This window comes from Acomys minous (assembly GCF_964271855.1).
Source record: "Acomys minous genome assembly, chromosome: 2".
Lineage (NCBI taxonomy): Eukaryota > Metazoa > Chordata > Mammalia > Rodentia > Muridae > Acomys > Acomys minous.
The window spans coordinates 73,336,812-73,352,930 of NC_140484.1; the positions used below are offsets into that span (position 1 = coordinate 73,336,812).

The following is a 16,119-nucleotide window of genomic DNA, read 5'->3' on the forward strand; positions in this document are numbered from 1 at the left end:
TAGGAAGAAGCTGATTTATTCTCATATTCTCTCTCTGTCTCTCTCTCTCTCACCACCCCCTGCCCCCCACCCCACCTCTGTCCTTCCCTCCCTCAATATGTAGCCCAAATCTTCCTTCCTGTGCCTCCTGGGTGCTGGGATTAGAGGCTTGGTTACTCTCATGAAAAAAGCGGGGGGGGGGGGGAGCGGGTAAATAAATTCAGAAGTCTTTAAATTTTCTGCCAGATGAACTAAGAAAGCAGAAAAGCTAAGTTAGTCACGGTGGCGCCTTCCTATAATCCCAGAACTTGGAAGGATGAGGCAGGAGGATTAGCTGTGTTTAGGCCTGTCTGGGGCTATAGAGTAAGTACCAGGCCAGTGAGGTCTCCATGGCAAGACCTTTTCTCGAGAGAAAAAGGGGGCAAAGTGAGAGATAAAGAAAGTAACCCAGAAAACTGGCACACACCACAATGCTGCAGTAGTAAGAGGAGCTATCAAAATAAGAGCTGCAAGCCAGGCGTGGTGGCGCATGCCTGTAATCCCAGCACTCGGGAGGCAGAGGCAGGTGGATCTCTGTGAGTTCAAGGTCAGCCTGGGCTACAAAAGGAGTCCAAAACAGCCAAGGCTACACAGAGAAATCCTGTCTTGAAAAAAAAAACATAAATAAATACAAAAACAAAACCTCTGCTTCTTCAAAATAAGAGCTATGAAAAAGGACATCTAAAGAGCACACAGTCCATCTGCTTGTGCGCCCCCTGCCCCCTGCTGCTTTTGGCTTCTGAAAGGCAAACCCCTGTTCAGAGCCTTGCATGGTGGGACACAGTCTCCTTCTGCTCCCTCCAGGTAGAGTTCTTACTATTTTAAATCCAAGTCCTGAGTAATGTAAGAAATAACAGCACTACATGGAAAACACTTATCTCCATGCCTGGCCGTGGTAAATAACACCTACCCTGTGGCTGCTAATATTATCATAATCAAGTCCCAAGGACATACTATTACAGGAACTGGACAGATTAATCATCTTACAGCCATCTAAATTACTCTTCCTGGGAAGGGTGGCGTGCCATGGGACTTTGTCCTTGGTCCCAGCTCAGGCCATAATTTTATCAATGGCTGTTAGAGGCTGTTTATAAAGTCTGAGGATGACATCTAGATGGGAGACAAAGAAAAAAAATGGATGACGGAATGTAAATTCAGGACAATTTGACAGGCTAGAGATGGACCAGGGAAGGGTTGATAGACTGCACTGGGAAGGGAAAGGTCCCAGACAAGGAGAGGCAGGGCGTGTGGAAACATGACTGAAGGAAGCGTCACAGGAACGAAGATGGGCTCCAAGTCAACAGTGCGGGGCTGAGGAGATGGCTCAGACAGGGGCGCATAAAGCCCTGGGTAGAGAGTTGCCTGGAGCACTCTGCTAGACAGCTCAGCCTCATGATCAACTCCAGGTTCGGTGAGAGACGCTGTCTCAAAAAACTAAGATGGTGAGAAACTGAGGAAGACACTCAACATTGCCCTCTGGCCTCTGCACACACATGTGTACGCACACAGTCAACAGTGTGCTCCAAAAACTACCGGCACAACACAGACAATAAGCGTATTAGGAACCCTGGCTCCGAGCTAGGTGTGGTGGCGCACACCTGTAACCCTAGCACTCGGGAGGCAAGGTGAAACCCTGTCAACAAAGGTAAGGAGAGGGATGTTTGCTCAGAACAAGAAAGGAAAGGGAGCGACGTGCCCTGCTCCTCCTGTGCACCAAGGCCCTCATTGAGCACTTGTCATCCACTGTTTCACTGGATAAAGAAGGGAAGACCTTGCCAAGTAGGCTGAGCACGATCGATCGCATCTAACGCAGTCGTCACTAAGCACACTTTGCTCCTGCAGTGTGCACTGACCGGCCCGTAGCTGGACTTCTTCATGGTTTCCCAGGCAGAGTGTGGAAGTTCTACAAGAAGTCACCTTGAGAGCTGATGAGGCTGGATCAGCTCGGGCAGAGGAGAGTAATTCTGCACAGCCGCCTCTCCCTACCCACATCCAAACAAGCAACACCATGTAAACCTGTGACAGCCGGAGCAAATGAGAGGGTGCTGCGATGGCAGATTTTAAATGTTAAGACATCCTGAGAACTGGATGGCAGACAGAACTGGGTTAGCAAAAAGAAACCCAGAAACCCAGGCCAACACGGAAACTAGAAGGATCTGGGCACAGGGGAGGGTGGAGCGTGCTGCTCCAAACCCAAAGGCAGAACAATCTGCAGGGAGACTCAGGCCCCAAGGTGAGGTCAGAGACTGGACGGAAACTCACAGGCAGTGGCGGGAGGTGGTCCTTCCAGCTGCCCAGCACTCAGGAACCATGACAATGGAATTCTGGCACAGAAAGCAAGTTGGAGGAAAGGGGCGGGGGAACTGGGCTCAGGAGACTTAACTAATGGATCAGTGCCACACTATTGCAGCAAATTCCGTCCAATGCCCACAGTCACTGGTGGTAAATTACATTTTATAAAGAAGACAACAAAACACCAGGATCCAGAGAGAAGACAGGCACTCAAGGTGAGTATTCACCGTCGCCCAGCATCCAGAAAGACCAACAATAGGAAAGAAAGGGGCCAATTCAATCATCATGAAAAGTAGCCAAAGGCACACATAGTGTGTACGCACAGCCCTTATAACAAACATCCTTAAGCCATACCTGTTGGCCATAACTGCTGTTTGTTTTTCTGGTAAGGCAAGGCCAAGGGAGAGTTATGAGACCCTTCCCAAACCCACCCCCCAAAACCAACAACAACAACAACAACAAACCCAAAAAACAAAACAAAAAACAAAAACACAAAAAAAGCCAAAAACCAAACAAAGAACCCCAATACCAAACAAAAACCCCAATAATATATTCATTATGATAAAAAAGGATAAAGGGGGATATTTCATCTATCAAATAATAAGAGCCAAAAAGGAAAGAGTTAATTTGAAATCACACAGAGAAAGATTTAGCCACTGAAACAAAGAAGATCAAAAACTGAGGAAAAAACTGAAGATACAGTTAGAGCAAAAATTAGTGCTCTGTAAGATCATGTGCATATATATATTTAATTTAAAACAAAATTGATTAGGTAGCTTTTTAAAACGAGTGATTTTATGGCTTTATATATGTTGTAGTTTCTCTATAATCAGTAACTACTGTTTCAAGAGTCAGAAAAGGACTAGCAGTGTGGATGGTGCAGGTCCCATTGTGGGGGCTACTGACGGGCATAAACCCTGCTTCTCCTGCCCAACCCCACTGATAGCTACAGAGCAGGGAACAGACAGGGTCCCTTGAAGAGATCCGAAGAATGAAACTAACACACAGCACCTGAGATCCAGTTCTGAGGATGCTACATGTTACTCCCTGGATTCCCTCTACAGCTCCATTCTGCAGATAAGGAAACTGAGGCACAGAGGATCTATAAACTTCCAGAGAGTGCATAGCCATTAAGTGGCATAGCCTGGGTGCCAACCTTGGCAGTATGACCCAGACCTTGATCTGGATGGCTCTACCACACCAACTCTTTCCAACAGCCACACATGAGTGGCCTGACAATGTTGCCTTAGCAACATTAGATCTCTCTATTGTGGGGCGGGCAGATGAAGGCCTGACTGAATGTGTATTGCTGATATAAACATGGCCATCTCAAAGACCCTGGTGCCTCAGACTCGTGGGAATGGCAAAGCCTGTCCTGAGCACAGATGGTGGCAGTGTGTATAGAAAGCATCAGCCATAGATTCCTCATCTCAGATGACTGCAGCCTGAGACTGTTCCCTTAGAGACCCCAGACACAGCATGACAGCTACTTCCAGGACATGCACCCAGCACTGGGGTTGTAAGCCATCCAGAGATGACATAAGTTTATAATGTGTAGGTTGCACACAAATGCCAAGTGCAGCCTGTGGCTTCTCATATCTGTGGGGGTCCCTGGAAGTTACTTCTGTAGAAACAGTGGGTGACAGGGCGATACACAGTCACTTCGATGGCCTCTGATGAGATGGTTACTACCTATCAGATGAAGCACAACTGAGTCTTATGCCATCTGGCCATTGCCACCCCTGTCCTCTTACTTGCCTGCCCAGCCCATAGACTCAGGTGAGGGGCCTTTTCTGTAGCTATGCGCCTACAATAAGGTCCAGGGAAAGTGGAGAAGGTGGCATGAAAGAGATCCAGCCTGTGGCCTATGTCAGGCTGTTTATCTCCCTCAACTCTGCCCACCCCTAGGAAAGGACGGCCTGCAGGGCACCATTCTACATGCAGGGAACTGAGCGTCAGAAGAGCATGCAAAGGACTCCAAGCCGCACCTCTTCCTCAGGTGGCACAGGACACACTGGCTCAGCCCTCTATTTGCTAGGCCACCAGACAGGTGGGCCTCGCTCTGAGCCTAGGCTTGGCACATGCAGGAGCAGAACCACATGTGAATACAGGCAGTGGAGGCTAGCTGTTGTGAACTACACCACTTGTCAGCGCCACTACTCCTGTCACCAGGTGGCCATGTGGTCGATGGCTGGCTTTTGCCTGCCCACTATATTTTCCCCTTTCTAACTATGTTACCATGGGACTCCTCACCCCACCCTTGGGACCCAGCTAGTGAGTCTCACTGGACACTCAACTTGGCCGACCCCTTGGTCCCTCTTCTAGAACTGCTGGCAGTGAAGGCACTGTCCAAAAGGAGAGAGGAAGGTGAGGGAACACAGCACTGCCCATTCCCTCGGGGCTACAATAAGCCAGGTTCTGTTCTAAGTCCACAGTTCCCAGTGCGGCCGGTGCTGTGTTCATCGTCGTCCTACACGTGAAACGACTAAGGGTCCATGGTAGTCAAGCTTCCTGAGGAACGGAGGAGCCAGGACTCACTGCCACGTTCTGACGCCAGTCCCTGGCAAACACTAACTGGCCTTTCTGCAGTGGGCATGGGGTAGCTGGCAGCCACCTTGCTACAGACAGGGAATTGTCTGTATAAAGAGTGGATTGGCATGGAAAACGAAGAAGTCCAGAAAGAGTTTGGACACTTGGATCCAGCTATACCTGGTTGTGCAGACTAGTTTTTTTTATCAACTTGACACAAGCAGAGTCCTCTGGGAAGAGGGAACCCTAACTGAGAAAAATGCCCCAACTAAAGCTAGACTAGTCTGAGGAGAAGCCTGTGATTTATTATTACTGATGTTTGGTGAGAAAGGGCCTAGCCCACTGCAGGTGGTGCCATCCCTGGGCCGATGGGTTCGGTGCTGAGAATGTAGGCTGGGCAAGCCATGGGAAGCAAGGGAGTAAGCAGCATCCTCCATGACCTCTCATCAGCTCCTGCCTCCTGGTTCCTGCCCCATTTGAGTTCCTGCCCTGGCTGCCTTCCATGAAGAACAGTGATATGACAGAATAAGGGAAATAAATCTTTTCCACCACAAGTTGCTTTTGGTTATGGTGTTTCATCACAGCAACAGAAGCCCTAATGCAGACATTCAGGTTACCCACCTCTGAAGTGTGCAGCAACAGCAGACTGCAGTGCCCCTTTCTGGATGAAGCTAGTGTAAGGACTCCTCTCCCTTATGCATGGCCCTTGGCCCACAGACTTTGGCTCCTAGGAAAGTTGAAGCCACTGGGTTTTACCAGACCTAGATGTCCAGAGAGCTAACAGCACAGAGGGGAGTAGGCAAGTGTCCTCATGTCAGAGTGGCAGCAGGACCAGGACCATGTGGCTGTCCCCTGTCCTGAGGCAGAGCTGCTTTCATCCTGGAGAAATCTTTCCTGAGACACAGGTGCTCCTTCCATCCCTGGGATGGAACCACTCCCTTTTCTAATCCCATTCTATATTCCACACGCTTGCTTCTCCAAGTAGAGGGAGGAGGCGAGCGTTAAAGGCAATTTCATGCCTCAGATCTGAGGATAGAGGAGACTTTGATGATGCTCTGTACAAGGGCACATTGCTTATCCAAAACAGACTCTTTCTGCTCAGAAATTGCAGCTCTCTGAAGGGTTTTTTTTTTTTTCCTAGAGTTTAATCTTGTGCTGGAAGCTAAGCGGATACCAGAAAGGTTTTAGACATGTCAATCTCCTTCCTGGCACTTTATCAGAAATTGATTCTCTTTGCTGTTTGCATGTGAGTCTTGCCCTTGTCCTTGTTCAACGAGGGTTTGGGGGCTGGGTTTGTAGACAGATCTCCTGCAGCTCCTGGGGCCTCAGGGCTACAGAGGTAAGGCAAGTCCTACAGGAAGGATTATACTGCTGCTCTCTGATGGCACTACATGGTAACAAACACTGGGCTTGTCTGTGTTTAGCTCTCTCAAAAATAACCCTACTCTGTCTCTTGGCTTTGAAACAAATTTTTGACATTTGTGTGTGTGTGTGTGTGTGTGTGTGTGTGTGTGTGTGTGTGTGTGTGTGTGTGTGTGTAGGTCACAGACTATGACTTGTGGCAATCCTTCCTCTCTTTCTACCATGTAGGTCCCAGAGATCAAACTCAGGTCATCAAGACCTGAATAATAAATGCCTTTACCCATCTTGCCAGCCTGACCTCTTGGCTTAAAGGCACTTGCCTTCCAAACATACTTGTTTGCTCCTGCAAGCTCTAAGTTATAATCTTAAACATCTATGGAGTTTCTAAAATGTACAAGGAAATGTACAAGGTACCTACAGAATACTTACCACACGCTACAGCACCAGTTCTGTATCGCCCCTCCCCTAGAGAGGGAGATACGGAGTCCCAGAAGCTGAGCCACTTGAGTGAGAGTGAGCCTAGGACCGGGAGCCACCACTGCAGTGGTTACAGGCTTCCTACCTTGCTGCATGACTTACTTGCCCTGTTTAAAGCCCCCAAGGTACCATTGCTAGTGGCCTGCTGGACAATTCTCAAAATCTACAGAGACCAGGACCTCTCAGTGCAGAAAGACAGACAATGCTAATTTCACACTGGGAATGCATTTGGCAGTTGAATCCAAAATGCATTTCATTCTTCTCTGCCCAGAAATAAGGACTAAAAGGTTTCATTCCCGTAAAAGTGCACATTTGGAGAGCCGACTGCCACAGCAGGCTCTACTGATCAGCTCCCGTCCTCCTTCCTCACTTGCTCCTCTCCTTTTCAAGTTCTTTCTTTCTTTCTTCTTCCTCCCCGCCTCCTCTTCCTCTTCCTCCTCTCCCTCCCTATTCCCCCTCCTGTACTCCTCTCTTTTTTCTTTTTATGCTACTGATCAAACCTGGAGTCTTGCACATGCTAGGCAAGCACTCCATCCACCACTGAACTTCAACCCTAGTCTAAACATGTTTTTGGAGTTTTTTTCTTTTGGTTTTTTTGGGGGACAGGATTTCTCTGTGTAGCCTTAGTTGCCCTGGACTTGCTTTGTAGACCAGGCTGGCCTCCAACTCACAGAGATCTGCCTGCCTCTGCCTCCCTGAGTGCTGGGGTTAAATGTGTGCGCCACCACACTCAGCCTACACAATTTTTTTCCCCAAAAGACAAGATCTTATACCTATGAGAGAGGAGGAACAGCTCTTAGTCACCCAAAAGGCCACGATGCAAGGATGCTGAAACTTAAGTGAGGTAAGGAAGGAGGTGTGTGCTGCTGGACGGATGGTGGCTCTGCAACCCTACAAGAACTGCAGCTCTCATTGAGCTAAGGGCTAAACGGTTCTTAAAAGTGAGCTTCTAGACACACCTGCAAGTCCTTCTCGAGCAGACTGCCCTGCTGCCATTCACAATGAGACAAGTAGCCTGGGGAGGCTTGGAGTAGGCCATACAGGGCCAGTGTCAGCACTGCTGCCGAAGCCTGCCACTTGATTCTAGCCAGCACTCTAGCCATGGTCAGCAACTAAGAACTCTGCCCTCCTTAAGCCCCCTTAGCAGGTAGGCTAGGAGCACTGCTGTCAATAACGCATATACGATTGAATGCACTGACTCTAGTCTAAGGAGCTCACCTTTGGCTACTTTTGCACATATGTAGTAAGTTCCTGCTCTATATTACTCCTTAAAATATTTTTAATGTAGCAAGAAGCCATTAAAAGCCTAGACTGTCCCTTCATGGGAACTAGTGTTGCACTCACGTTATTAGTTAGCACCCACATCCGATCTGAGCTGACACGCAATGTGCAGACTGTCTTTACCGCGTCTGGTGTGCTAGTCATGCTTACTGTGCATATGTGAATGCACCACAAAGTATTCCTGCAGGACCCACTGGGACAGCATTGCTTTCCAGACCTAAGAAAGTGAAACACATTTATCTCCACAGTTTGCAAATAAAGGATCATGTTCTACTACATCTGTGGTAAAAATAGAAGGATGCCATAAAAAGCACAAAGGCAGTCTACAAGTCCCGCTACAGGATGCCTTCCAAGACAGGTTAGGTGTGAGAAGGAAGGAGGGAGAAGGGGGAGGGAAGGCACAGGGAAGGAGGGAGGGAGGGAGGGAGACCTGTTGGAGCACCACCTCCTGATGGACTGTTACCTGAAATAAACTCTTTCCTCCCCTAAAAACAAACAACACAACACAACACAACACAACACACAGGAGAAACCAGACTGTATCACACACTGTTGTGTAGACAAAAGCCCCCATTCCCTCAGGGACTAGAAGAAAGTTCCTGTGGATCGCTGGCAAGAACACATGGCTCTCCATTAACGTAAGCCGGGGTGTCCATTAACTTGTCAAGGTCAATGCTAGCCTCTAGGCTCCCTCAGTCCCGGCACGCAAGCTGCACCCCAGCTCACAAGACTCCTTTCTCCCATTTCCATTTAACCCTGGGAATCTTTCCCCTGTCATTTCTCTTTGTCTTAGCCTTGGCAGTTTGGGATGAACTTTTTCCCTTTCCACCCACAGAAGGGCTACTTTGGTTTCTTTACTGTGCCCACTTTCATTGGTGAGATAGTTCAATCCCCATTTTAAACATGTTTTGATTTTAAAATATGTTTTTCAAAGAGGTAATTCATACAGAAAATTTCAATGTCTAAATATATACAATGTGAATAGTGATTTCTGTCTTATGTGTACTTGATTTATCTTTTTCTGTCTTTATTCAATGTCCTGCCTCCATTCACATGCTCTAGTTCTCTAGATTCACTTACACCGTACCATATTTATTTTCCCAGAATTCATTTTGATACAGTAATTTTCTCTTTTGAGCATCCTGGCCAAGAACTAGTGATGTTTCTAATTCATTGTGTTTAATTGTTGGTAGCTCAAATACATGCAGATATCTCTGGTTTATTATTCAACTAACATTCAATAATGTAATTATATGTAGTTATAATATATAGAGAGAGCTTGTCTTCCTAGGCCAAAGAGTAGGACCTGAATTCACTCCCCAGAACCTGATTTTAAAAAGATTAGACAGCCAGATATGGTAGCACAGATTTGCAATCACAGTACCAGGCAGGTGACAGGCAGCTATCTGGTACTCTCTGGCCTACTTGGAAGATTCCAGAACTATGAGGAACTGTGTCAAAAAAAGAAAAAGAAGAAAAGAAAAAAGAATCATAGCCCCTGAAGAGCATCTCAAGATGCCATCTTACATGCAAGCACATGCACACACAGCTCCCATCTACACACAAAACCACCAAGAAGAGAAAGAGAATAGATGGATGGAACAGGACGCCTGTGGCTACTTAGTTGGAAGGACAAATTAGTGGTTGTCTCTTGAAAAGGGGAATTTGGATTGCTATCAGGAGCATAGTAAACTTCCAATTATTTCATTTTTATTGCTGTGCTGGGGATCAAACTTGGAGCCTCAGGCATATTAGGTAAGTGCTCTGCCATGGAGCTACATCCCAAGCTCCTTCTCCCAAATATCTCCAGCATTGATTGGATAATGTATCCCACTCTCCCCTACTGGCCTTTGAATGCATCTCCTGAATACTGACTCCAAAAGCATCATGAGAGCAACAAGTGGGAGTGTCAGCTTGCTCTTGGTGGTACACTGAAATGACAGAGGACGGTGGTTTGTGAGATCCAGGTCTCTCCTACTTTGCCTGGGAAAAGAAAGAAGCTTCTTTAATCTCGCACCAGAGGAATGGTGTGTGAGAGTGTGCATGCACGCCCAAGCAGACAAGCTTCAGGTCTCTAAATGGGAGAGTTAAACGGCTTTCACCATCCTTTACAAAGGAAGCACACAGATGACTGGTTTTTAGACTCTTCAAGCAACTACAAAAGATGGCAGTCCATTATCACAAGAGGTTCACAGAGTGGTTAAAAGAGGAGGCTCGGGAGGCAGCCTAAATAGGGCTCATTACCTGGGGACATCCATCCAGGAAGTAGGAAGGCTGGGGTCTACTTAAAATAAAGCCAAGCCTGAGCCATGTGGGCTTTCTCTTTATTGACATGTACATAGTAGATGCACAAATGTTCTAGGCAAACATTCACGGGACACCATGAAGCAATCGTCACTGGAATTGAACTAGGTAGAGGCACTGGGTACTAGATCTCCCTGACGAGCATTGCCAAAGTGACAGGACTCAAGGGACCGGGGGTCACATGCTCAGCTATGAGATCTACATGACTCTGGAACCTACACTACTGCCCTCAGTGTACAGGGAGGACCTAATTCATAGAGATGCAAGGGTTCCCGTGCAGCAGGAGGACATGTCTTCATCACCATGTCCGCTGGTCAGTAGTGTGCACACTGAGAAATGGGCGGGTTAGGTTAGAGGGTGAACAAAAATGACTCTCTCCTCTGAGACTTTCGCTCACTTTTTTCTTAAGCACTGTATGACAAATTTGCTTCCTAATGATTTTTGAGTAAACTACAATGGCCTCAGTTTCAAAATCATTAATAATTCATGACCAGAGGCCATAAACACTACATAATCTCTACAGGCAGGAACCATGAATACTTGTTAGAGACGAGGCAAGAAATTCTTACCAACTGAACTGAAACTATTTGCAGCTGCAAAGCAACCACCAAGGAACATTTCAGAACCAACTGTGGCTTCCCAGCACCTCAGCTCAGCCTGCCTCTTCCAGGCAGCCTTTCTTCCTCTGGAGTCTGGTGGCTTTAGGTGGGTTCTTCTGTGCTGTCCATCACTCCTCCCCCTCTGGGCCTGTGTTTGTGGTATCTGGAGTCAGTGGTGGCTGAGGGGCTGGGTGCCAGGCAGGCTGTGCGCAGTACACAGGGAGCCTGCGATCTGTAGGCATGGCTGCCTCATGCTCTGGAAGCCCGTTCTCATCCTCAGCTGCATGTCTGCACTGCTAGCAGCTAACTCATTCAGATGTCCGGATCCACACCCAGAGCATGATTAACCAGGCCGAGGAGACCGAGGAGGTGAGCTAAACACCACCAGTTAAGCCAGGTGTGATGGCACAACCCTGTCATCCCAGCACTCTAGAGGCAGAGGTGGGAAGGAACATGACACGTGTCTCCAGCTGACTGTCCAAACCAATCCTGACAAAGAGAATTCCTGTCTTTGCCTTAGCTTTCATGGTGACAGGGCTAGCAATCTGCATAAGGCACACAGGGCCACCAAGTAGTGAGGGGAAGGAAACAGTGAGGCAGGGTTGGAGAGGACCAAGGAGTCCCCCTAGGCCAGCAATGTGCTATTAGCTCTGTTCTTTGTTTTTCTAATCAAACTGGAAGCCTGTTGAGAGAGTCAGCCAGCACCCTCTTTTTCAGAGAGCCTGAAGCCATCTTAAATATCTTTCAGAATTAAACCTGTGCGTTGAGATAAACAGCCTCATGTTTTGTTTTTCACTTCAAGCACTTTTTAGAAGAGAAATGATCTCAAATGCTCTCAGGCAATTGGCACAATGGAGATGCTGGAAAAGTGGCAATTAGGAGGTTCTGTTGCTAAGAGAGGGCAGAGGAAGAAAGAATAGGAAGCTCAATTTATTCCTTACGTCCCGCCCTTTCCCTCTCCCAGGAACATGGGACTTGATCAAAGAGCCCTATGGTAACACGTGGTCCTTACGCCACTCCCTGCCTGAGCTTTAAAGGTCTCTGTCTTTATTCATGTCTCTCTGACTTTGACTATGTTGTTTCCTTGCACTAAAAAAAGCTCCTACTCAGTCTTTAAGAGGCAGCCCGACGATCACCTTTTCTGCAGACTTCTTTCCTTTCATGTTTCTTTAGACAAGGTCTTGCTGTACATGCTAGGCTGACCTTGAACTTCAAATCATCCATCCTCAGCCTTTCAAGAGTAGAGATTTTAGGCTTATCCATACAGCTCTTTAAAAGACTGCCTTCTTCTTTCCTTCCTCCTTCCTTCCTTCCTTCCTTCCTCTTTCTCCTTTTCTTTCTTTTTCTTCACGACAAGGTTTCTCTGTGTAGACTTGGCTGTCCTAGACTGGCTTTGTAGACCAGGCCTAGAACTCACAGTGATCCACCTGCCTCTGTCTCCTGAGTGCTGGGATTAAAGGCGTGCGACACCACAGCCCGCTCTTTCTTCCTTTCTTAAGATTAATTTTTTTAAACTATATACATGTGTGTGGGGGGGGGGAGGTATAGGCTCATGAGTGCAGGCATCTGTGGAGACCAGGAGAGTGTCAGATCTGGAGCTAGAGTTACAGGTGGTTGTGAGCCACCCTATGTAAATGTTGGGAACCCAACTCTGGTTCTTTGAAAGATCAATGCCCACCACATGCTTAACTGCTGATCCCATCTCTCTAGCCCAGCAAAGCCTTTGTTGATACTGTGGACAGGGTTAGGTGGCGTGGTTTCTGCCCTGCAATCCCACTTCCTCTATCCTATGATGGTTTCTTACACTGTAATGCAACGGTCAAGGGGTACTTGTCTTCCAAGTACACAGCACGCACGGCAACTGTTGTCATACCCCCCTTTAGTCCTGTGCCTAGGTCCTGAGCAAACAGGCTCAGTGGCAGCTTTCAAGAATGACCAAGAGCTGTGTAGAAGTGAGTCCTAGGGCTCAGCTGTTGAAGGCTAGGTTCACAACCAAAAACACAAGCAGTGAGCCGTGGCCCTAGGTGTGGGCCACCTGCCATGCCAGAACTTCAGAGGAGTCTCCAGTAGGAGGCCAGCCTGGGCTATCGTGCAAGTTCTGGACTATTTGACTATCTGGGCTGAGAGCTCCTGTCTTAGGAAAACAAAAACCTAATGATTTCCCCACCCCTTTCCCCTCTTTCACTGTTTATTATCCCCACTCTTAAACCTTGCCTGCCCTGTGGCTTGCTCTGAAGCTCCTTCACCCAGCTGAGCTTGAAAAACAAGCATTTATTCTTAGAAGTAATGGCAGCGGCCTGCACCCGTTGGAGACCTGAGGCTCAGGAGGTCTTGCAGCTGGCATTCCGTCCTCTTAGGCCCTGGAAACCCCATTGAACAAACCTGATAGGCTTGCTGGAGAAGGAGGCAGCGTGTGGAACCTTGACCAGCACCCAGCAGGCTCTGCAGACACAAGCGAGCCCCTAGCTGAGAGCAGGGGAGCCTGGCCTGTCAGCAAACACCCTAATGGACTGCCATCTGCAGACTCAGGAACTCAATGTTTAGCTGTTGTTCTAAGCAGCTGAGGTCTAGAGTGAGTGTCACACCAAGCCCGCCCGATGCGCTCTGAGAAAGATTGTTATTACAAATGACAATGGGTTGACAAGTCTGGCTGCCAGCTCTCACTTGGCCCAGGACTCAGGCTGGGAACTCTCTTCTTTGAGAGAAAGGAGAAGGAGGTCCCAGAACGCCTGTTCACCCTCCCAGTCTCCAGGGTCTTGCAAACAGCAGTGGATGCAGTTACCTCCTTTCTCTCCCGAGAACAGGACCGGCTTCTCTCCACCTTCCGCAGGGCCTGACCTGTAGCAGTTCAAAAGCAGAAGCAGAGATTAAGGCTGCTTGGGAACAACTAGTTTATAGCTGCAAAAGCTTTTTATTTGCAAACTGAAAAGACAGGACCAATCATAATGAGATGATTCTAAGAAAATGTAGCCTGTTATTATAATGGGAAAGTGGCACACTTTTGAAATGGACCAACGGCAAGGAAAATGGTAATCCACACACTCACGGCATTTGACTATAATGAACAAAGCTCTAGCCCTTTAATCTGGGCCATTATCTGCACTCTGAAAAGGCCTAGGAACTGTAGTTTTCCCTGTCGAATTACATTTCTATTAAATTGTTTGGAATTACATAAAACACCTTCCATAAAAATGCCGTCTGCCGTGTGCATTGCCATAAACTTAGGTGGGTGCATTCTGAGGTGCTGCACCAAACCCCAGACTCACAGCTCAGGTGATGTGCAGAAGTGAATTAGTGGTAATCACACGCACTTCACATAATGGGCAATTTCAGAGAGAATCGTTGCTTTTTTCAGAAGGTCTTAGACTAGCATTTGAAGGTATGTATAAATTCAGGAGGCATCCTCTCCTGCAGATGCATCCCTCCAAAAGCATGCCTTCACACCGTGATGGGAGTGTCCACTAGAAAAAGCTCCAAACAGACTGCTTTGCTATTGAAATCAAAAACAGAAGTCACTGTGTGCTGTCATTGTATCTCCTAAACTGCCCCACTTGATCCCCAGGTGCCTACTTGTGACTGCCACACCACATGTTCTGGTAGGTAAGAACTCTCAAAAGGTAGAAGCAAAAAGGTTTAGTAACAATCCGGTGAGGGGGAAGAGGAAAAGAAAGAGGAGAAGGAGGAGGACAAGAGGAGGAGGAGGAGGAGGAAGAAGAAGAGAAGGAAGAGATGGGGACCAAATCTCAGACAAAGGTGTTTGTCTTAATTATTTTTCAAGTTATCTGCTTCTAAAGTTGGGTCTTGAATGTCCATATGTCATGCTTTGAGCTCCTCAGAGTAGGACCTGGCTGGAGGAAGTAGGGGCTTGGCCTTTGCAAATTATATCCACACCTGGTTCTGGCCCGTGTTCCCTGCTTCCTGGCATATGCCATGGAAACAGCCAAGGCCTCACAGGAGAGTGCTCTAGACAGAGCCACTCTTGTTTCCATGGCTCCCCGACATACTGGACCTCAAACTGTGAGCCAAAGTTAAACCTTTCCTTCTTTAAGTTGTTGCTTTCAAATATTTTGTCTCAGCAATGAGAAAAGTGGCCAAGATGCAGTGTTTGGAGCTTTAGTCCCAGCTTATGGAGCTATTAGAAGGTGGCAAACCCTTTTGGAGGTCGAGCGCAGTGCAGGGAAATTAAGTCTTATGGGGCGCCCAGCCCTTCCTCCTGCCTCTGTGCTTCCTGGCCACCATGAGGAAACCGAGCAGCATCCCCCACACGTGCCCACCATGCTGTTGCTGCTTTGCCACAGGCCGAAATCAGTGGATCAAGAGACCATGACTAAAACCTCCAAAACTGTGAGCTCAAACAAACATTTCCTCTTTATAAACCAATGTCCACAAGTATCTGTTACAGTAACAGTGGCCACACATCTGCTCTGCTCACAATGACCCCTGAGTGTAACCTTTTGTCTCTCCACAGTTCACAGAGCTAGTGTCCTGGGGCAACCATGACCATATGTAACCCATGTTCCAAGTCTCAGGGTGTCATACTAGGGATGACACCCAACCCAGGCACAGCCCAGCAGAATCCCAGCCCCAGGTTTCTGTTTTTATGACACAAAGAGAGGGGCAAGGCGGGGCTAATCCTGTTTGTGAGCTCTGATGCTGTGCACAGCCCTGGGACACCTTCTCTGGGACAGATAGACAGCAATGCCAGGATGCCAGGACAGGAGGAAATGGTAAGGAGCTTCAGCATGCTTTGCAATCCACAGACCCGCCCTTGAAGCTTTTCTGACACTGTATGTTTTCCTTTCCACCATAAGACAACCACTGAGCATTCAGTGATCTTTACCACGCCTAGAACAAGGCACTGCGCCATGCAGTGTCTGTGGTGGGGAAGCCTAACACAGGCAAGGCCCTAGGCTTCATCCTCGGCACCACAAAAATGATGAGGTAGGGTTTATGCGAAACAGGGCTTAAATGGGAATTCTGTACTTTCTGCTTAATTTTGATGTGAATATAAAACTGCCTTTTTAATGGTCTGGAGAGAGATCTCAGTGGCTAAGAGCACGTACTACTTTTGCTGAGGACCCGAGTTCAATTCCTAGTGCCCATGTCAGGCAGCCACAACCACCTATAATTCCAGCTTCAGGTGCTCAGACCCCCTCTTCTGGCCGTCATAGGCACCTGCCCCACCCAATCCTGCCCCACCACCTCCCCTGCCCCACACATACAGTTTATTAATTTATATACAAGGAGATCTAGTTCT

General features: G+C 47.8%; 1 protein-coding gene across 4 annotated transcripts in view; it reads right to left on the reverse strand.

Annotated features, from left to right (window-relative positions):
• KATNIP (katanin interacting protein) overlaps positions 1-16,119 on the reverse strand; it is a 169,963-nt gene that overhangs the window by 132,121 nt on the left and 21,723 nt on the right. For 2 of the 4 annotated variants that reach the window (XR_014774823.1, XM_084758617.1), the window contains exon 2: positions 13,645-13,700. The exons of 1 other annotated variant lie outside the window; for it this stretch is intronic. Coding sequence is in view for 1 of the 3 variants with exons in the window: in XM_084758617.1 (XP_084614743.1) it covers positions 13,645-13,700 (56 nt within the window). In the remaining 2 variants the exon portion in view is untranslated. Of the gene's footprint in view, positions 1-13,644; positions 13,701-14,128; positions 14,148-16,119 lie in introns of those variants that run through there. One more of the 4 variants, XM_084758618.1, reaches the window with a different exon arrangement.